This window comes from Danio rerio, chromosome 7 (genome assembly GCF_049306965.1).
Source record: "Danio rerio strain Tuebingen ecotype United States chromosome 7, GRCz12tu, whole genome shotgun sequence".
Taxonomy (NCBI): domain Eukaryota; kingdom Metazoa; phylum Chordata; class Actinopteri; order Cypriniformes; family Danionidae; genus Danio; species Danio rerio.
The window spans coordinates 77,883,104-77,906,500 of NC_133182.1; the positions used below are offsets into that span (position 1 = coordinate 77,883,104).

The following is a 23,397-nucleotide window of genomic DNA, read 5'->3' on the forward strand; positions in this document are numbered from 1 at the left end:
AAACCCATTCTAGCCTGGAGCTGTTAAACTGACTTGGCTGAACTTCATTTGAATAATTCTGCTAATTTTACTCAAACCTTATTGGTGTCGCTGCTGATGTTGGCCTGTGTCTCCTTCAGCCTGGAGATGGAGCTGTTGCTGAGTCCTCCGACCACCGCCATCAGTGTGTTGAAGTTCTGCAACTGTAGGAGTTTCTACAGGGAAAACAGAATTATAGTAGCAAATACACTCAATATATGACGTCTGTTGTTGGATTAATTTACTTAAGTCTCTTAAGTCTTTACTTAAACCCACGCAAGCACGGGGAGAACATGAACTCCACACGGAAATGCTGTCCGGCTGGGTAAAGACCCGAGACGGAGGCATTCTTGCTGCGAGGCCACAGTGCTAGCCACTGGGCCGCCGTGCCGCCCTATAGAGAAAAGAGGAGGAGAGGGGTGGAAGGGGGATTCTTCAAGATGACTAAAGGTAGATCAAGCTGGTTATTTAAAACCATCTAAAACAACACCACTCATTCATTCATTTTCTTGTCGGCTTAGTCCCTTTATTAATCCGGGGTCGCCACAGCGGAATGAACCGCCAACTTATCCAGCAAGTTTTTACGCAACGGATGCCCTTCCAGCCGCAACCCATCTCTGGGAAACATCCACACACACATTCACACACACACTAAGGAAAATTTAGCCTACCCAATTCACCTGCACCATATGTCTTTGGACTGTGGGGGAAACCGGAGCACCCGGAGGAAACCCACGCGAAGGCAGGGAGAACATGCAAACTCTACACAGAAACGCCAACTGAACCGAGGTTCGACCCAGCGACCTTCTTGCTGTGAGGCGACAGCACTACCTACTGCACCACTGCCTCGCTCAACAACACCACTCGTGAGGTTTTTTCATGTAGTCGTTCTTAGTGAAGTTTATTCATAAACTAATTTCGAGAGGATCACGTGCTCATGATTGACACAGCTGGCCCCGAGTCAAGCTAATGTACGAACAATTCCTAACCCAGTATAAATAACCAAGCATCTTACCTTTAGTCATCTTGAAGAATCCCCCCTTCCACCCCTTCTCCTCCTCTTATGTAAGAACATTGGGTTAAGTACATTGTGTTTATATACAGTTGAAGTGAAAATCAATATTTTTTTTACTTCCTCAAATGTTTCCCAAATGATGTTGAACAGATTCAGGAATTTTTCACAGTATGTCTGATAATATTTTTTCTTCTGGAAAAAGTCTTATTTGTTTTATTTCGGCTAGAATAAAGCAGTTTTTAATTTTTTTAAAGCCATTTTAAGATCAATATTATTCGTCCCCTTAAACAATATTTGTTTTGGATTGTCTCCAGAACAAACCACTGTTATACAATGACTTGCCTAGTTACTCTAACTTTACCCTAATTACCCTAGTTAAGCCATTAAATGTCACTTTAAGCTGAATACTAGTGTCTTGAAGAATTTCCAGTCTAATATTATGTGCTGTCATCACGGTAAAGATAAAATAAATCAGTTATTAAAAATGAGTTATTAAAACTATTATGATTAGAAACATGTTTAACAGAAATTATGGATAAAATATACAGTAGGGCTAATAATTCTGACTTCAACTGTATAGTACTGTAGTAACAGTAACATAAGGTTATTTCTCACAAGGGTAGATATGGAAAGGGACTGAGCAGGAAACATTGTGGTAGAACAGTAGAGACATAAAGCGCAGGAAGTGATATTTTGGAAGAGGAAGAGCTCAGGGCCCGTAAGAAGGAAGAGAACAAGGGATCATGAGGAGGAGCGGGAGCAGGGGGCGACGGACCCCGCTGCGCTGCTGAAAAATTCAAAGAGAAAGAAAGTCACATGCGACTTGCTGTCGTCAAACTAAAGGTCTACAACATTGCAAACTCTTGCTTTATAGGTCTTGGCCTTCACCTTTTTCCTTCAGGTGTCTGTATGCCTGAAATGTACACCCAATTCTGAAATGAGAATCATCCTTCTTGCTGTGAGGCGATCGTGCTACCCACTGCCTGAAAATGCCTGAAATGTTCCCGTTCACATGTTTTGTAGCTACAGTAATGAACAGAACTGTTCTGTTTAAGTGGTGTTAATTCCCAGCTCTACAGATTGTACCTTCATGCACATGTATAATGTATAGGTCAAGCACTACGCCACATTCACACAGGGCGTCAGCTTCAACGCTTCCCATTTACTTTGAATGGGTGATGTCAGGCATTGCTGAACTGCATTGTGGATCCGTTGGCGCCGCTTCAGAGGCGTTGCTCGCTGCAGAAGTTGGGACTAGCTCAACTTTTAAAGCACTGATGCATCAGCCAATCAGATCGCTGTATGCAAATACACCAGCTAGACAGTGGCTTATGCTGACTGAATTTCATTGGCTGACGCTGCTATGACGATCGCTTCAGCCCCGACTTCAGACACGCCTTCAGTCAAGCGTTAACGATGAAACCCCGTGTGAATGGGGCGTAAAAAGCTTATGCACAATTGCAATCAGGGGGAAAAACCTGTACATATCAGTAGTACTGCTGACCTCTGCAACCTGTATGAAGTGAGCGATCACGGCGGCTCTCTGCGGTGCGGTGGGTTTACTCAGAACCATCAGCTGAATCCACTGCGAGACGCTGTTGAAGAGCGTAATGAACCTCTCCAGAATGGGGTTATCCACCGTACAGCCGTGCATCACAAAACTGTGGTAATCCTGAAACTGAAACACACAGAAAACACAAAGTGCAATTATAATAACGATGGCAACACTTTTTTTCTCAGTGATGGGTTGCAGCTGGAAGGGCATCCGCTGCTTAAAGGGCCACAAAACACCAGAACACATGTTTTGAGCTGTTGACAGTCGTATATGTGTCCCACACTGCTATAAACACTATTAGGACACATATATTGACACAAAATTGGTTGTTTTTGCGTTATTTCGAGCAAATTCGTTCTTCCGGTTTGAAAGGAATTTTTGAAGCTGCGTCACGGCCATGAGATAATAGCGTGTGTTCCAGTGTGTAGACTGGACGTCTGTACCTGGGAGTGCCTCATTACGTCTCTGACTGTGCTGCATTCATTCATGAGTTATGCTGCGTTCACACCAGACGCGGAACGCTCGTCAAGCGCGAGTGATTTAAGTCAATGCAAACGCGCGAATAGACATCCTGTGGTGCAATATGCGCGAATGGGGCGGTGCAAATGATGTGAATTACGCGAATGGCGCGATAAGTGCGAATGGCGCGCAGCGAATTGAGCGTTTTGCGCGTTTGACACGCTTAACACGCGTTTCGCGCAGATCACTCGAGTTCGTAAATCTGAACCTCAGCGGACATTCACGCCGCGGTAACCAATCAGGAGGTTTTCACCAACAACAAGTCATCAAACTGGGCTTGGCTCAGTCAGAAGCACCGCTGAAAGCCTCCATAAGCCAGGTTCAGTTTCTGGAGGAGTTTATGAGCTGGATACACCTCTGAAAGGATGTAGTGGACTCAGACACGGCCCTAAACGTATCAACGCTGTTTTTCAGTCTTCATAAAAGCACATAAACACAGTTATTTCTTCATAAAATCCATGTGAGCCATTTAGCTATGAAGCTAGAGTCACTGGGCCGACAGAAGCCCTGCCCATCACGCGAATCCGCATCTGATCTGAAGTGAATTTAACACACGAATAAAGCGTATTTTACGCGCAAATAAAGCGAGTAAACTCAAATGTTCACGCGGCTATTTACGCACGAATAGCGCGATTTATCCGCGCGTTCCGTGTCTGGTGTGAGCACAGCATAAGACTTGGTTCAAACCAATCAGCGCGCTCTTTTGTGTTTGCAAAGACTGTACCTGACACAGTGTTCAGACAGCAGAGAGACACCATGTTGTGTTGACAAGCGGGAGAACATGAATTGTTTGGGGATACGGGTTGTCAGTGTTACTTTTTATAATTTGCTGCAGTGAAGGTTTTGTTTTCATTTTCCCGCTATGAGAGCGCAGCTGGACAGCTGCACAGCTCCATGTGAAATGAGTTGTGATTGAAAATAGCATCAGAGATCACCTACAACCAATGAGCAAGCAGCATTCACTTGTGTGTGGGTACCTGAGGGCCAGCGGGAGGTTGAGGGAGAAGTTAAAAGCGCTCATTTCACGTTTATTTGGACCCACCCGTGTCGGTTTGACGTTTTAAAGTTAAAAAAAGAAAGTTGAGGAGAGATTGCTAACTCCCTTCAAACCCAGGTGAGCAAATATGTACATTTTCTACTCCATTAAAGGCTTCTTTCTTGTTATGTAGTTAATAACAAAAGAAATACGACATGTTTTTGGATGTGAAACGTGATTTGGACAAAAGTTATCTGTGATTCTTCCTATTATTGGCCGGCAGCTCTCTGCAACTCTCACATGGTCGCCCACTGAAGCTAAGCAGGGCTGCGCCCGGTCAGTACCTGGATGGGAGACCATATGGGAAAGCTAGGTTGCTGCTGGAAGTGGTGTTAGAGAGGCCTGGAGGGGGCGCTCAACCTGTGGTCTGTGTGGGTTCTAATGCCCCAGTATAGTGACGTGGACTCTATACTGCTCAGTGAGCACCGTCTTTCGGATAAGACGTTAAACCGAGGTCCTGACTCAACGTGGTCGTTAAAAATCCCAGGATGTCCTTTGAAAGAGAGTAGGGGTTTAACCCCAGCATCCAAATCTGCCACTGGCCTCTGTCCATCATGGCCTCCTAACCCTCCCCATATCATGATTGGCATATCATCACTCTGTCTCCTCTCCACCAATCAGCTGGTGTGTGGTGTGCGGTCTGGGGAGTGCAGGGGAGTTCTCGAGACCAACCTGAGCTCAAACTCCCCTCTCACCCTGCAAACGGGAGGGAGCCCCGGGCTCAAGGAGCTCTCTTTGGGACAGCATGCCAAACATGCTTGACAATCAATCATCAGCTAAGTGTGACCTCTTGAAATGATTAACAATCAATTAGCAACCTCAACAGGTCTGTCTTTAAAGGTATAATCAATAAAAATCAGTGTCACTATGGAGAAAATGTATGTTTTTTGACTGTTGGGGCTTTTAGAGGACTAAAATCAAACAAAAAAAACGAACGTTGTAGCAACAAACCCACCAGTATCTTGCAGAAGGACTTGTACTCCAGGTAGGTCAGATGCTCGGCCAGCTCATAGGGGTCCAGGTGATCAAACAACAGAGACATTTTCCTCCTTTTTGACATGGATGGGACTCTCTTGGTGACTTGTCGTTTCCATTTATACGAGGGCCTGCAGCAGGAAAACAATATGTTATTTCAGACAGGACTGAGGTTATTATTCCTGGCAGATGACTAATATGCTGAACATGACAGTCCAGAGCAGGGCGTAATTCATGGAAAAATATGAAGAAAGAAACTATCATCAATGACTCATTTCAGTCCATTTGATTTGAGAAGATTTCAAAGCGCGGAAGCACAAATAAGATGTGAAAGCTGCAAAGGTAGAGGCTCTTGATTGACTTTGGTTCAATAACAAAACTTTAAAGGGCACATAGGTCACCCCTTTTTTCATATTTATTATAAGTGTTTTGTGACCCCAGAATGTGTCTGTAAAGTTTCAGCTCAAAACACCCATCAGAGTATTTATTAGAGCTGTGTTTGAAGAGTGGCGAGGCAGTGGCCCAGTAGGTAGTGCTGTCGCCTCACAGCAAGAAGGTCGCTGGGTCGCTGGTTCGAACCTCGGCTCAGTTGGTGTTTCTGTGTGGAGTTTGCATGTTCTCCATGCCTTCGCGTGGGTTTCCTCCGGGTGCTACGGTTTCCCCCACAGTCCAAATACATGCGGTACAGGTGAATTGGGTAGACCAGTGGTTCTCAAACTTTTTTTTTATCAAGTACCACCTCAGAAAAAAATCTCTCTGCAAGTACCACCATAATGACCAGTATAAAAATACGTAGCGTAGCAGGCCCAGTAAAACAGCAACAGCTCTGCACAGTTTAAAAACGTGGCAGATTAACTACTATTATTAAGAGTTTGTATCATTATCAGCCACTTTAAACATTATAGTTTGAACATTAACACTGTACTGTGCTTATTTGTAAAAAGACAAACAAACCAAAATAAAATGTTATTGATTAATTTAAAGTGGGCTTTTATAAGTTCATTAAAAATTCTAGGCTACTGTTTCTAAAAAGTAAAAAAAAAAAAAAAAAAAAAAAAACTGCTTTACTTAAATGTACAGTGTTAACCAATAGTATCCTATTCATCAAAACGGAAATGTAGCTTGGACCTCATAGGCTATATGTCATCATTTTCATATATGAACCATTTTTGATAAATTCTAAAAAAAAAATGTCACAAGTACATAAGACATAATGGATTCCTCTGCGTACCACTAGTTTGAGAACCACTGGGGTAGACTAAATTGTCCGTAGTGTATGAGTGTGTGTGTGAATGTGTGTGTGGATGTTTCCCAGGGATGGGTTTCGGCTGGAAGGGCTGCATAAAAACTTGCTAGATAAGTTGGCGGTTCATTCCACTGTGGCAACCCCGGATTAATAAAGGGACTAAGCCGACAAGAAAATGAATGAATGAATGTTTGAAGTGTCTGTATTACAGCTGGGAAAAGGTTGTTGCTGTTTTTTTGCACTGCGCCTTTAAGGCGAGTCCTCCCCGCCCACCGTTCCCATGTGTCTGTCAGCAGCATGCCTCACTCGCCGCCCTCGGCTGCCTCAGGAAGCAGATCTCACTAACGTTTGTGAGAAATACTACAGTAAGAACTTTACCAAGCAGTATTTGGTGCATTTTTTGTGGAGTTGCAACAATGAGTCACACACAATGTCTTTACAAAGTTCACGCACACACAGCGAGAACACACACACACAGCACAAACACACAGCACAGAAACACACACACATGGCGCAGACACACACACACACACACACACAATTAAAATAATAAAAATAATGGATAACTCAAATATACATTTGACCACCCCTAAAATGGTTCATACCATTGTGAATGCATGTTTGCTCCAAAAATATGAATTAATCGGTTTGAAATGGGCAAATCTAGAGCACCAACAGACAGCGTAAGTGTTCACGCAATATGTTTGTTGTAAAATAGGCATTTGTACTGTTTGTAATGTTTTTTTTCACACGCTGAAAATGGCGGACGTGAAACAACAAACTGAAAATGTGGTAATGTGCGCAGCTGTCAATCAATATTGGTGGGCGGAGGGAATCGCACTCCTACGTCAAGTTGCAGTCGACCTAAAAACCGCTCAAAATGGTCCACCGTTTTCAAGTTGTTAAATTGGAAAAAAAAGGACTGTGTGTGTGTTTCACGAGTTCGCACTTGCATTCGTTTAAGTATAAAGCATATTTGGCGTGCTGTCCGGGGGGAGGGCTCTGAGCTCGAGGAGACACCCCAACTCGAGTTACTCCCCTTATCAGAAAACAAAGATGAGTTGGGATTCGAGCGAAGTATCTAGCCCGGCCCCAGAACGCTCCCCCCGGGACTGCAATGCAAGAGGTGAGGTGACGGGGTGGTGGAGGGTGCTGAAGTCGTGAGATGCTGCAGGTAAGACAGCTTTGGTATATATAGGGGTGTGTTCAAGAACTGATTTGATGATGGGATAATTGTCAATGACCTATTCGATACTGAAACTTCTGTGCACGCTCCTCCCGAAATGTGTTTACAAAACATCACGTATATCACCCCAATTTGACGCTCTATACACTATACCTACACACCAAACAGCTTGAAAAGTAGATTTTTCACCAGAGGTGCCCTTTAAAATGTCTTCTGTTGTCCCTCTTACCTCCATGTTTTTATAAGTGACCTTATATTTTGTCTTGTGTTATGTACAACACTTTGGTCAGTCTTGTGGCTGTTTTTAAATGTGCTTTATAAACAAATGAACCTAGGATCCGTTCTTCGTACCTCGCTTAAATGATCTAAGATGATTTGGCAGATCCTGGATCTGTTCATCTTGATAACTGATCTCTCGCTAATTTGGTTCTTCAAACAAGTTCGCGAATCAGATTAGAATGTCCGGATGAGCTGATCTGAGATCGCTGTGTGTGTTGTGAAGGACAGATCTATCAATCCTCGAGATCATGATCAGCAATGCAGCGATTGGCTGACGGCACAGCTGCGTAATGACATCATCTGATTAATATTCAATTATCCATGTGAGCAAAATTACATCATATTAGCAGTAAACGGTTTGTTAAATATGACACGCAATAACCTTCCACATTTGTTATGAGCTGCAGGCTTTACTCTTTCATGTGTCAAGAGTATTCATCATGTATTTCAATGCAAATCAGTGTATTTAGTTCTACATTTAGAAAAGATTTTCTTTATTATAGTAGCCGTTTTTTAATCGGTATAAAGAATAACTGGTTGTTTACAAAAGCATTTTGATATTGGTAAAGGCGTCTGCAACTTTTGTGAAGCATCAAATCACTGACATATTAACTATCAAAACATGTTTATGACTGCTGAAATGTATTATTGCTTTAAAAAAGTCACATATTGTGCATTTCTATTATACACAATTTGTACTAAAGCGATCTAAAAAGTTCATATCAACAAGTTTTCTCTTTGCACCACCAGGTGGCAGTCTTTGTACTTTCATTTCGAGGGTGCAGATTGCATAAGTTTTATTAATATGTATAACTTTATTTATTTTATTAATGACCATAACTTTATATAGTTAAAAAATATGTACCATTTTCCCAAGTGTATATAACGACTACTGTAAGAAAATATCAGAATTGGGAACATACTTTCTGTATTATCTTTGCTTGAACTGAGCCGATCTAATCCTGTTTATATGAATTGAACCTGCTCCCGATCAGGTTTGACCTAGCAGAACTGTTGCCATGACAACAACTCTCGGATCAGCTTTGAAGAACTAAACGATCCTGGATCGTGTCAAATCGTCAATATCCAAATCCAGCTAACTGAGAAATCCACGTACGAAGAACGGACCCCTGGACTTGTGTGTTTGTGTGTGTGTCTGTAAACGTACACACTCTCCACATCAATGAGTTGGCTCGGTGTTTCATTGCCTCCGGTGTTCAGATTGTCCCTCAGGTCTTTAATCTGATCAGCCAACGCAGGATTCAGATCAAACTCTGCTGGAAACTCCGAAATCCAGAACCTGAAGAACACAAGGAGGGAAATGCAGTGAAGAGAGACAGCGGCGTACAGCGGATGATGGGAATAATAGGTAATAGTCTTACTTGACGAGGTGGCATATTTTGGCTCTGAGCTCATCATCGCTGCCCTCCTGTGACCTGTGTGTTTGTTAAGGGTGCGCAGTTTTCAGTTGACTACTGCAGTCACTACTACACCATTTACACTCAGGAGGATCTACACTTCTATGAGGTGAACACAAAATAAGATACTCTGAAGAATGATGGGGAAAAGCCGCCGCTGACATCCATAGTAAAAACAAAAAGGCTAAAACTAAAAGTCAATGGCTCTCCAGAGCATCTTGTTTTGTGCTGAACAGAAGTTCTATTCATACAGTAACGCACACAAAGATACACTTACACACACACACACACATGCATACATACAAGCATGCATGCACACACAGACACGGATCACATACACATGCAAGTATGCACGCACACACACACACACACACACACACACACACACACATACAAGCAAGCATGCATGCATGCACACAAACACACACACACGCAAGCATACACATGCATAAACACACACACAAGCATGCATGCTTGCACACATACACAGAGACAGACCAAACACACACACATCCATGCTCACGTGCACACACATACGCACACACGCACAACACACACAAGCATACACATCCACATACACAAGCACAAGCATGAAAGCTCACACACATGCATGCTCTAACACACAGACACACACACACGCAAGCATGTATATGCGCACACACGCGCAAGCATGCAAGTGTAAACACATGCAAGTATACACACATACACACACACACACACAGACACACACAAGCATGCTCTAGCACGCACACACACAGACACACACACACACAGACCACACACACAAGCAAGCATGCCCTCGCACACACACACACACACATGCCCTCACACACGCTTACACACAATCACACACACACACACACGCAAGCATGCACGCACGCACATACATGCTGCATGTTTACATACACACACACGCAAGCCTGCATGCAGACACACACACACACATACGCAAGCATGCGCACACACACAAACACACGCAAGCATGCACATGCACACTCATGCAAGCATGCATCTCCACACACATGTACTCTCACACACACACACACACACACACACACACACACACACACACACACACACACACACACACACACACACACACACACACACACACACACACACACACACACAAAAGCAAGCATGTCAAAAAACCCTAAGCTCAACCCTCCCAGAAAAAATCCTTTATTTTCTTTCATTCATTCTTGATGTCTAAATCCTTTAACTGATATATATATTATGGGATGTTGTGATGTTTGTGACTCAGGTTTCTGAGCTCATTCAGAGACAGTGTTACTGATATCGAGAATAACTCTACAGATCTTTCATGCGCAAACAGCACAGTTCCACACTCAAGCCAGATACAACTAAACAAAGCATAATATGATCCCTTTCATTTCACACCAGCAAACCAGAAGAACATCTCACCCAGCAATAAAATATGAAAAATGTTCAAAACCCTAGTCCAATCCTCCAGGAGAGCATTCAGAGCTGAGTGTGAGCAAATGATGAGGAATTACTCATTTTAAGGGGAAATGTCGCTTTAAGACTTGCACTGTAAATACAGCTGAGATTGAACTTACCATGTGTTTCGCTGAACTGCATCCAGAGTTAACTAGACACAGTGTAAATTAGTAGATAAAGGATACTTAAGCAGCAGCTTCTTGGACAGATCGGTGGACGATATATACCACGGATGCATCATGAGGAACATTCGAACAAATGAAGGGTCTTTGACTGCGCCGGCATCATCTGAAAGCACAAATCAACATCACAGATTGTTTCCCACACGAAAAACTACTTTAATAATTTATAGTGAATTTTCCCAGTGTTGGGTTGCAGCTGGAAGGGCATCCGCTGCGCAAAACATATACTGGATAAGTTGGCGGTTCATTCCGCTGTGGCGACTGATTAATAAAGGGACTAAGCCGAAAAGAAAACGAATGAATGAACTTATAGTCAATACTGTTTTGATCCACGCTATAGTAAAGTACTTCAGTTAACGTTCTACCTAATCCCTTTAAACTACTTTGATTTAAATGTATTTATAATAGGCGGCACGGCAAGAAAGTCACAGGTTCGAGTCCCAGCTGGGTCAGTTGGCGTTTCTGTGTGGAGTTTGCATGTTCTCCCTGTGTTGCCGAGGGTTTCCTTCACATACTCCAGTTTCTCCCACAGTCCAAACACATGCGCTATTGGGGAATTGGGTGAACCAAATTGGCCGTAGTGTATGAGTGTGTTTGAATGTAAGAGTGTATGGGTGTATCCCAGTATTGGGTTGCAGCTGGAAGGGCATCCTATGTGCAAAACATATGCTGGAATACTTGGCGGTTCCGGGAGACAAGGTGGTGCAGTGGGTAGCACAATCGCCTCACAGCAAGAAGGTCGCTGGTTCGAGTCCCGGCTGGGTCAGATGGCATTTCTGTGTGGAGTTTGCATGTTCTCTCTGCGTTGGCGTGGGTTTTCTCCAGGTGTTCCGGTTTCCCCCACATGTCCAAACACATGCGCTATAGATGAATTGGGTAAGCTAAATAGTCAATAGTGTATGTGTGTGATAGAGTGTGTATGGGTGTTTCCCAGTGATGGGTTGCAGCTGGAAGGGCATTCGCTGCGTAAAACATGTGCTGGGTAAATTGGCGGTTGATTCTGCTGTGGCAACCCCAGATTAAAAAAGGGACTAAACCGAAAATAAAATAAAAGAATGAATGAATGAGTTGGCGGTTCATTCCTCTGTGGCAACCCCAGATAAATAAGGAAAATGAATGAATGATTGAATGAAAGTTAATTTATAGACTCACCAAAGGACTGTACACAGATGTCCACCAACTCATCCACTGTTCCTGAATCCACAGGTAACGGATCCATCTCGTTGCTCCGTGTTCACTTTCTAGTGCACTTCTCTCTTTCTCGTCTCCAGAGGTATTGCTGTTTTCTTCTGATACAGCAAGAGAGGAACAAAATATAACATTCTTCTACAGTAAAATAGAAGTGCATTGAATGAGCACTTGTACAGCAGATTTTAAAATGACCTAGTCTGAAAGCGGTATAGTAGAGTGTTCATGAAATAATTGGCATGTACAAGTGTTTAAGTTTCAGCCAAATATAGAACCCACAAATAATGTTTTCTAACTCTCTAAAATTGACCCCTTTAGGCTTTGATCCAGATTATGGCGTTTTTTTGTGACTGTCGCTTTAAATGCAAATGAGTTTGTGCTCTTTTCAAAAGAGGGCGGAGCTACAAATGCCTTTGTGTCAGCATAGTGGCAGATTGAAAACAGGACTAATCTCCTATGCTAATGAAACAGAAGAGACAGAAGCTGCATGTCATTATATCCTAAACAGAAACAAATGCCAAACCACAGTCTATTCACACACACACACACACACACACACACACATACATTTATATATACATACAAACACACAAACACACACATACACATAAACACAAATACACATATACAATTAACAGAGCACACATACACACATATACTCGCAGACATACCCCCCCAAGCACACACACACACACACACACAATCACGCGCACACATTTAAACACATACACACACAAACCCACACATATATACAACCACACACATGCACATACATGCACACACACACACACACACTCACGCGCACACATTCAAACACATACACACACAAACCCACACATTTATACAACCACACACATGCACATACATGCACACGCACACACACACACACACACACACACACACACACACACACACACACACACACACGCGCACACATTCAAACACATACACACACAAACCCACACATTTATACAACCACACACATGCACATACATGCACACACACACACACACACACACTCACGCGCACACATTCAAACACATACACACACAAACCCACACATTTATACAACCACACACATGCACATACATGCACACACACACACACACACACACACACAAACACTCGCAGAAACATACACAACTATATGTATAAAACAAATGTCCACAGCTTTAAAAGTTAATGGTACTGCTATACTAATTGGGACATTTGGTCCCCACGACATGACAAATTCCTGGACCACACACACACACACAAACACACACTTTTAGAAAGGTGGCCAACAGGAAACCATGGCAACACACTGATCCCATTGTGATCAACCTCTCCATACGGGAACACAAATGACATTCATACACACACACACACACACACACACACACACACACACACACAGACCCATGAAAACAACACAATCTAATAGAGTTCATAAGCACAAAATAAGACACAGCCGGCCATTTCTGTCCACGCTAACCCAACATATCTGTACTCAGACTGACTCATTCAGGCTCAGTTCCCTGTTCTGGCAGAAACACAAAGAGCATCTGCATTCTAGTAGACAGCGGTGAATCCTTAAGTGAGGTATCTTGGCTAATAATGACCGCAGTAAAGCCTCCATTAAGCCACATTATATAGGATCTCATTGTATGGTGGAATGCATGTGTGTGTGTGGGGGGGGGGGGGGGGGGGTGCAGAGCTGTGGGTGGACACTTTCAATTACAGCCCTCATAGACAGAGAGAAGAGAATAATAGATTTAATAGAGGAGCCGCAGTACGAGTCGAGGAGCACACAGATGGACAGATGGAGTGACAAGGTGAGGGAAAGAGGGAATATACACTACAAGCTGAAGACAGGAAGAATAGCCTCATTTACAGCAGGGGAAATATTGGACAAGGCATGTTTTTATTTCTAAAGGAGCTGTTGACATGGAACTGAAGCAGATTTTGGTAAAAACCCAAACAATACAGACATAAAATTGCAGCAAAACAAATCTGAAAAATGTGTTGTGTTTAATAAAATAACAGGAGAAAGCACTCCTGCTAAATACTTTTTTGTAAAAGTTTTTTTTTTATGCTGTTACGTTAAAGACGCCTCTTTAATGAAGAGAGAATGAAGCCTCATGCGCTGCTCAGGTGTGAGTTTCTCACAGACTTCAACAGAGTGTCTAAATCTTGATGCTTCTGTGGGTCTCATCTATCAAATCTGAGCTTTATTCTGTATTCTCAGTTTGATTCGGGTCAGGGGATTGGGTGGGCCATTCCACAGCTTAATTTTCTTTCTCTGAAAGCATCTGAGAGTCTCCTTGGCTGTGTTTTGGATCATTGTCTTGCTGAAATGTCCACCCTGGCTTCATCTTCATCCTCCTGCTAATGTAGATGTTGGACTGAAGCAGCTGATCTTCATTTACACTGAGGAAGGGCGGAGGCTTGCTGAAGAACCACTGAGAGATTTCAGCTGCTGTCTGGGCTTTCACTGCCAGAATACACCTTCAGCTCTGTAATATCCCAGTCAAATCACTTCATAATTAGTTACACAGCAGCACTATATAAAAGCTTCATGGCTTACAATGCTTTAACCATGACGTTTAATTTAAATCCTTATGAGAAATTACTTGTGGAGTAGTGCTGCACAAAATATAACAAAATTATTGTTATCGCAATAATAGTATAAGCAATATCATAGACGTGTGAAAAATCAAATGGCAACTTGCTATCTTTAGCCCCGCCTCCTCAGTAAATGCCATTCCACTATTGGCTGGAGCAACATTAAGGGAAACCCAGAGTTTAAAGTTAAACACTAATGGGTGGAGTGGAGATGTAAAACGAAAATGACAACAGCCAATCAGACTTAGATCATCTGCATGAGATTTTCACTCATTCATAGTGTTTTAAAGCTATCCGGCAGCTAGCTCTCTACAACTCTCACATGGTCACCCACTGAAGAACGGTCAGTACTGGATGGGAGACCACATGGGAAAGCTAGGCCAGCAGGGGGTGCCCAACCTGTCGTCTTTGTGGGTCCTAATGCCCCAGTATAGTGACGGGGACTCTATACTGCTCAGTGAGCACCGTCTTTCGCATAAGACGTTAAACCGAGGTCCCGACTTTCTGTGGTCATTAAAAATCCCAGGATGTCCTTTGAAAAAGAGTGGGGGTTTAACCCCAGCATCCTGGCCAAATTTGCCCAATGGCCTGCTAACCATCCCCATATCATAGCTGGCATCATTACTCTGTCTCCTCTCCACCAATCAGCTGGTGTGTGGTGTGCGGTCTGGCGCAATATGGCTGCCGTCATGTCATCCAGGTGGATGGCGCACACTGGTGGTGGATGAGGAGATTCCCTCCAAAAATGTGCAAAGTGCTTTGAGTGTCCAGAAAAGTGTTATATAAATGAAAGGAATTATTATTATTATTATTATTACCATTATTATTACCATTATTATTGTTATTAAAGAGTAAATGTGTGCACCTCAACCTTTTTTTGTCTGTATTAGAATTAATTAGACCGGAATATATATATATATATATATATATATATATATATATATATATATATATATATATATATATATATATATATATATATATATATATATATATATATATATATATATATATTACATATATTACCTGTTTATTTTATTGTCACTAAATAAATAAATTATTGAAAAACATAACAAATTGTACTGAAGTAATGTACTGTATTATCGCTATCATAATACTCAACAAATATATTACATATTTTTCAAGTATCATGCAGATTTATTGTGGAGCCAGCAATGCCAATGCACTCAACTGTGAAACAACTCTTATTTTAACCTACAACATTGAGATGGCTGAGTAAAAGTGATGCTCGATATTCTGTTCATTTCATTTCATATTTGCAACATATAAAAAACCAAACTGGGCTCCAGAGTAGGTCACGGGTCATGCTGCAGATTCAAAAGATTAATTCAAGATAAATTTACCCACAGAGCAACGAGATGGAAGGTTTCACACTGTTTTGTGGTGTCAAAATGCAGCACTGATGATGTTGCCAGGCACAGAAATTGCTGCATTTTAACCTCAGGCAACGCAAAATGAAAATGATAAAGACTGATTGGCCATAAAGGTTTATGAGTCATCGCAACTAGGGTTTGAGCCAGTGCCTGACAATATCAGCACACAATCCACTGCAGGGTCGACGGTTGCCAAAGAAACACATCAGACTGACAGTAAGAGCTGAGAGAGGAACAAGACTGATGCACTGCTTACATTGAAAAGCTTATGGGTTATAGAAAAACAAAATCACAATTATTCTGGTCAGTACTGTCATTACAAATATTTAGATTAAGTAACAATATATAACTATACTGCTCAAAAAATAAAGGGAACACTTGGAGTTACAATGTTGTTTAAGTGGTCCCTTTATTTCTTTGAGTAGTGAAGTCCTCCTTTGATTTTTTTTTTATTTTTTATTTCCTAAGTGATGTTTAACAGATTCAGGAAATGTTCACAGTGTGTCTGATAATATTTTTTCTTCTGGAGAAAGTCTTATTTGTTTTATTTAGGCTAGAATAAAAGCAGTTTTTAATTTTTTAAACACCATTTTACGGACAATATTATTAGCCCATTTAAGCTTTATTTTCTTGATAGTCTACAGAACAAACTATTATTATACAACAACTTGCCTAATTAACCTAGTGAAGCCTTTAAATGTCACTTTAAGCTGTATAGAAGTGTCTGGAAAAGGATCTAGTCTAATATTATTTACTGCCATCATGGCAAAGATAAAATAAATCAGTTATTAGAGATGAGTTATTAACACTATTATGATTAGAAATGTGTTGAAGAAATCTGCTCTCTGTTAAACAGATATCGGTAGAAAACTGCAGCCAATGGGAAACATATCTTACAGGACTAATAATGTAGATTTTTTTTGTTTTTATTCCAGCCAAAATAAAAGAAATATGATTTTTCCTACAAGAACACTTTATTAGGAAATACTGTGAAAGACTTGTATTGTGTTTGTCTGTCTGTCTGTCTGTTGTGTAGTGTTGTGTGTGTGTGTGTGTGTGTGTGTGTGTGTCTATTCTAGTGTATGTTTGTATGTGTGTCTGTATGTTTGTCTGTCTGTTGTGTTGTGTGTGTGTGTGTGTGTGTGTGTGTGTGTGTGTGTGTGTGTGTGTGTGTCTATTCTAGTGTGTTTGTATGTGTGTCTGTATGTTTGTCTGTCTGTTGTGTTGTGTGTGTGTGTGTGTGTGTGTGTGTGTGTGTGTGTGTGTGTCTATCCTACTGGGTGTTTGTATGTGTGTCTGTGTGTTTGTCTGTCAATTGTGTATGTCTATTGTGTGTCTATGTGTCTGTGTGTGTCTATTCTACTGTGTGTTTGTATGTGTGTGTGTGTGTTTGTCTGTCTGTTGTGTAGTGTTGTGTGTGTGTGTGTGTGTGTGTGTGTGTGTGTGTGTGTGTCTATTCTAGTGTATGTTTGTATGTGTGTCTGTATGTTTGTCTGTCTGTTGTGTTGTGTGTGTGTGTGTGTGTGTGTGTGTGTGTGTGTCTATTCTAGTGTGTGTTTGTATGTGTGTCTGTATGTTTGTCTGTCTGTTGTGTTGTGTGTGTGTGTGTGTGTGTGTGTGTGTGTGTGTGTGTGTGTGTGTGTGTGTGTGTGTGTGTGTGTGTGTGTGTGTGTGTGTGTGTCATCTATAAGCAGCTCGCTGTTGCTTGGTGACTGAACCCCACAACTATTGATCCTCACAGGGGATTAATCGAAGGTTATGAATGTGTGTGTGCGTGTGTGTGTGTGTGTGTGTGCGTGTGTGTGTGTGAGTGCGTGTGTGTGTTTGTCCAGTGTTTTATGGCAGAGGTGTTTTGAATATTTCAGTCGCTCCCGCAGAGTGTGTGTCCTGCCGGCTCAGGGGTTTACAGACGACAAAGTCTGACTCCAGTTGAGAAACAGAGAGAGAGAGAGAGAGAGAGAGAGAGAGACGGAGAGAGAGAGAGAGAGAGAGAGAGAGAGAGACTTCAGCTATGAAATACAACAATCATTCTCTATCATGACTCTGTTGATCTAATCACTAACACACATATACACACACACACACACTCATTAGAAGAGGAAATAACATCACTCACACACACTCGTTCATTGAGAAGCGTGTGATATTATCGTCCACTGAAGCGCAGAGCAATAATGACGCTGTTCTAAACACATCTATAGATCTCCCTCATTATCAGATGTGTCATGAGCGCCGCTAGAGTCGTCTCACCCAAAAAACAGCCAAGTGCAGATTGAGAAGCGAGAGACGCTGCGCGCTATTTAGAGCCATGGCATCAGCGTTAAACTGAGAAATGCAGGTCTAATCGGGTCCAGCGATCGCTTTTTAACGTCCTCTGTCAGCTCAGAGTTTGAAAATAACCCTGTGCAGCTTTCATATGAAGACATGAGCCAGTTATGGATAGTAAAGGCATGATCATTCTGCTGAAAATGAAGAAATCTGATATATTTACTCACACAAACTAAGTGCATTCGGAAAGTCTTCGTTACGCTGCACTTTTTCCACGTGTTTATGTTACAGTCTTATTTCAAAAAAAGTTTAAACTGGTTGATTTCCTCAACATTCTACACACAATCCCACATAATGACAATGTGAAGAGAGTTTTTGAAATTGTTGCAAATTTATTAAAATAAAAAAGCTGTAAAATCAGATGTACTTCAGTATTCACAGCGTTTCCTCAATACTTTGTTGATGCACCTTTGGCAGTGATTACAGCCTCAAGTCTTCTTGAATATGACGCCACAAGCTCTGCACACCTGTCTTTGGGAATGTTTGCCCGTTCCTCTTTGCAGTTCCTCTCAAGCTAATCAGGTTGGATGGGAAGAGACGGTGTGCAGCCATTTTCAGATCTCTCCAGAGATGTTTAATAGGATTTAGGTCTGGGCACTGGCTGGGCCACTTAAGGACATTCACCAAGTTGTAGTAAAGCCGGTCCACTGATTTTTTGGTGGTGTGTTTTGGGTCATTGTCCTGCTGGAAGATGAAGCGTCGCCCCAGTCTGAGGTGGAGAGCACTCTTGTGCAGGTCTTCATTCAGGATGTCTCTGTACATCGCTGCATTGATCTTTCCCTCTATCCTGACTAGTCTTCCAGGTCCTGCTGCTGAAACACATCCCCACAGCATGATGCCAACACCACCATGCTTCACTGTAGGGATGCTGTTAGTCTGGTGATGAGCGCTGCCTGCTGTTCTCCAAATGTAACGCCTGGCGTTCACTCCAAACAGTTCAGTTTGAGTCTCATCACAGCAGAGAGTTTTGTTTCTTATGGTCTGAGAGTTCTTCAGATGACTTTTGGCAAACTCCAGGCGGGGAGTGTCTTCCGTCTGGCTACTCTAACATACAGGCCTGATTGGTGGATTGCTGCACAGATGGTTGTCCTTCTGTAAGGTTGGAACACTGGAGCTCAGACCGAGAGACCATCGGGTTATTGATCACCTCCCTCACTTAAGCCTGCTTTAAACTCGACGTGTCCGCTAGTTCGTTTGAGTGCACGCGGTGAATGTGAGGTCATCGTGGAGTTTTGCAGAGGTTTACTTTGAGTGCGCGCGACATGATTTTGGCCGGCGGAGCACATGATTGTTTTTGAGACTCGAGCGAACAGTTCATGCGGCGCTACGTTTGATTTAGAACAGTGAACGCGGCTAGTATAATAGCCTTGTCCGTTTCGTAAGGTGCACTGTGTGGCGCCAGGAGAAAGTATAAATCCAGCTTAAGGCTTCTCTCACGATCACTCGAGGAAGAGTCCTGGTGATTAAACGGATGATGGAGGCCGCTGTGCTCATTGGAACTTTCAGAGCAGCAGAAATGTTTCTGTAACCTTCCCCAGCCTTGTGCCTCCAGACAATCCTGTCTCTGAGGTCTACAGATGATTCCTTTGACTTCATGCTTGGTTTGTGCTTTGTCATGCACTGTCAACCCTGGGGCCCATATATATACAGGTGTAGCCTTTTCAGATCATGTCCAATCAGCTGAATTGAGCACAGGTGAACTCCAATGAAGCTGCTGAAGCATCTCAAGAATGATCAGTGGAAACAGAACGCACCTGAGCTCAATGTAGAGCTTCACGCCAAAGGCTGTGAATACTGATGTACATGAGATTTTACTGGGTTTTTATTTTAATAAATGTGCAACAATTTCAAAAACTCTTTGTTCACATTGTCATTATGGGGGATTGTGTGCAGAATGTTGAGGAAATCAATCAGTTTAATCCATTTTGGAATAAATGTGGAAAAAGTGAAGTGCTAGGAATACTTTCCAGATGCACTGTATGTGTGTGTGTGTGTGTGTGTGTGAGTGTGTGTGTGTGTGTGTGTGTAAAGAGAAAGAGGGAGAAAAGGAAAGAGAGAGGGAATGTTCTCTGTTGGTTTTTCTATCGCAGCGCAGATGCTTCCTGTTGTGCTGAAAACGGAGCGGTTCGACAGCTCAACAAATGACGGAAGTCGCTGTTTACGCATGAATTTCACAGAGAACAGCTCCGATATAGTGATATACGTGTCATGTGTGGATATATTTACACTACTGAGCTTCATTTGACCAGTTGTGTTTGTTTTTTTCACACACACACACATACACACTCTTCTGCATGCGGCTCAACAGCAAGTGCAGTTTTCTGGTGAAGTCATGCCAGCAAACCGCACTGACACTGAAACCGAGAGTGAGATGTGCTTCTACACACTGCTGCTGCTGCAGTGAGGTTACTGTAAAACTGTCCTGATGTGAACACAGACAGGAAGACCGACTCTGTTTCTCTCTCGCTCATTTCACAGTCGGCCGTCTGTCCTCCAGCAGCAGCACAATGAAGCACGATTAAAGCTGAGAGATGCAAATCAACTTAACTTTCTCTCACACACATTCACTAACTCAATAAGACACTGTCTTTATGTGTGTGTGTGTGTGTGTGTGTGTGTGTGTGTGGGCAGGGCTCGACAATAAGGACTGCCTGATGGCCCGGGGTCAGTGTGCGAGATGTTCGGGCCAGTGTACAGAATGTTACTGGCTCGATTGGGCTAGTATTGCCTTGTCACAAAAGTTTGGCTGCGACTGTCTGTCAATTACATGCAAATACAATCTTAGGGTGCCTCCAAACACAGACGTTAGTAAGCACACCCCTGTTAGACCATGCGCTGTTGTGCAGAGCGTAATTTTACCTCCTTAAGGCCGTACTCACACTATGTACAGTTGCCTCGAACTGGGCCAAAGGACACTTGTCCACCCTCCCGTCTCCCCCGACGGCCCGCACTCACATTACGATCGGGCCTGGGCATGCTTACGTCATCGATGCTGCGCTGTTCAGTGAGCGCTCTCGCTCAGCACAGTGGAGATTTCTCTAGTTATATCGTTTCAGTCGGTTTGATATGCCGTCAAATATTTCGCCAAACAGTCCTTAGGGATGCGGTGACACAGTCAGATATTTCGCCGAACAGATCCGCCATTTTTGCCGCTCATAAACAATCATAAAGCTCTCGTGCTGCAGGAATGAGGAGGTCTGCTGAAGGCGCGCAGCTGTCCTGCAGTGAGGAGTTTGCGTCTTTAATAAACTACGACAGTTTGCGTTCACTGAACTGTAAGAATTATTAATAAATCCATATGAAACAGTGCCTTAAAAGTCACGTCTCGCTTTCAGATTCAGGCTTTGGCGCATTTTGCACTCACACTACAAGCGTACCGCGCCAAAGCCCAAGTGAACCGGGCTCAGGCACACCTCTTCCAACCGGGCCAGGGCCGGCCAAGTGAACCGTGCTTGAGCCTGATTCAGCGCACTCACACTTCTCAAACGATCCGGGAAACGGGCCTGGGCACGGTACGGATGGCATAGTGTGAGTAGGCCCTAAAATAGCAAAAGTGGATTCAGACACGGTGCGTCAGCGCTTCCCATTTACTTTGAATGGGTGATGTCAGGCGTTGTGGATCTGTCCGCGCCGCTTCAGTGGCGTTGCTCACTGCAGAAGTTGGGAAATTCTCAACTTTTTAAGCCCTAACATCATCCAATCAGATTGCTTTATGCAAATTTCCCAGTAGCCGAAATTTGACAGTAGCCGATAGCGGACTAATCTCATTGGCTGAAGCTGCTATGACAATCGTGTCAGCCCCATCTTCAGAAGCGCCCTCTGTCAAGCGTTGAAGCTGAAGCTCCGTGTAAATGCACTGTTGATGCTTTCGCACCATGCGCTTTAGACTTTGCGCCTAGATCATTAAATAGAGCCCTTAGGAGCACGTGATATGATTGATCGAGGCTGGTCCCTCATCCGTAATCCGTAATAACCCAATCAGATTGATTCAAGCCTACAATAAATACTGATTTCACCCATCCACCATATCTTTGTTTTGAAAGAATAATCCTGTCTATCCCACCTCCTCCTTTTCCTCCTTTACCAGGGGGGAGCTCTCGAAACCTACCTGATCTCGGACCCCCCTTACATGCTCATTGACCAGGCGGGGAGCCCTAGGCTCAACTATCTCTGAGCTCAGGGTTCTCTCCCTGGACAGTATGCCAAAGCTGCTAATAGTGTCAAGCAATACCCAAGTGGGAACTCTTGAAATCACGCTAATGATTTATCAGGCTCCTTTCACTCATATGGCTTCTGGTCATATGACGCCATGTACAGTTGGAGTTGCTGAAACAAGTGTATTAAACAAGTGTGACTCACAGCACTTACAGTAATACTAACATTTCAAATTCTCTCTCATGAGAAGATCAGGATATAAACTGTTTGATAAATGGAAAACATCACCTAGCTCATCCTTTTAAATGCACAGAGTTCCTGTTTATCCAACTTGACTGTACTACGGGGTCAAGCTTTGTTTCCTGTGTTTTTACAGCACTTATGCCAGATGCCAAGACACACTAACAGACATATTCAGCCCTATATGGTCAAGATTAGATGTGCTGACATGTATTTGCATGTCCGTGTGTGAGTGTGTGTGAGTGTGTGTGTGTGTGTGCGTGTGTGTGTGTGTGTGTGTGTATGTGTGTGTGTGAGTGTGTGTGATGCCTGAATGGCACACACTGTTAACACTGTCAAAACAAAGATGCAGACCGGGGATGAGTCAGTTATTTTCTAATACTGCGGTATGTCAGAGTGTATGTTGCATGCATGCAAACTTTGTGTGTGTGTTTGAGAGAGAAATAGAGAAAGAGTTTTGCATATGTGCATCTCTATTTAGAGCTCCAGAGTCAAGTTTTGTCTAAAGGTGATGCCCATGAAAGACAAACAGGAACATACAATTTGAAATGAATAACTCAGAGCACATGTTTTGAATTGTTACAGGAGTTATCTGGTC

The 23,397-nt window shown here is 42.9% G+C and overlaps 1 protein-coding gene across 2 annotated transcripts in view; it reads right to left on the reverse strand.

The window, feature by feature from the left end:
* The window catches only part of LOC797658 (RAS guanyl-releasing protein 2), a 49,273-nt gene that overhangs the window by 16,364 nt on the left and 9,512 nt on the right, over positions 1-23,397 (reverse strand). Inside the window, exons 2-8 of one of the 2 annotated variants that reach the window (XM_009303654.5) lie at positions 12,043-12,179; positions 10,894-10,996; positions 9,212-9,265; positions 8,998-9,129; positions 5,099-5,249; positions 2,538-2,711; positions 78-194 (exon numbers count right to left, since the gene is read on the reverse strand). In XM_009303654.5, coding sequence (XP_009301929.2) covers positions 78-194; positions 2,538-2,711; positions 5,099-5,249; positions 8,998-9,129; positions 9,212-9,265; positions 10,894-10,996; positions 12,043-12,109 — 798 coding nt within the window. In that variant the 5' untranslated portion in view covers positions 12,110-12,179. The remainder of the gene's footprint in view (positions 1-77; positions 195-2,537; positions 2,712-5,098; positions 5,250-8,997; positions 9,130-9,211; positions 9,266-10,893; positions 10,997-12,042; positions 12,180-23,397) is intronic. The other variant, XM_073907604.1, reaches the window with a different exon arrangement.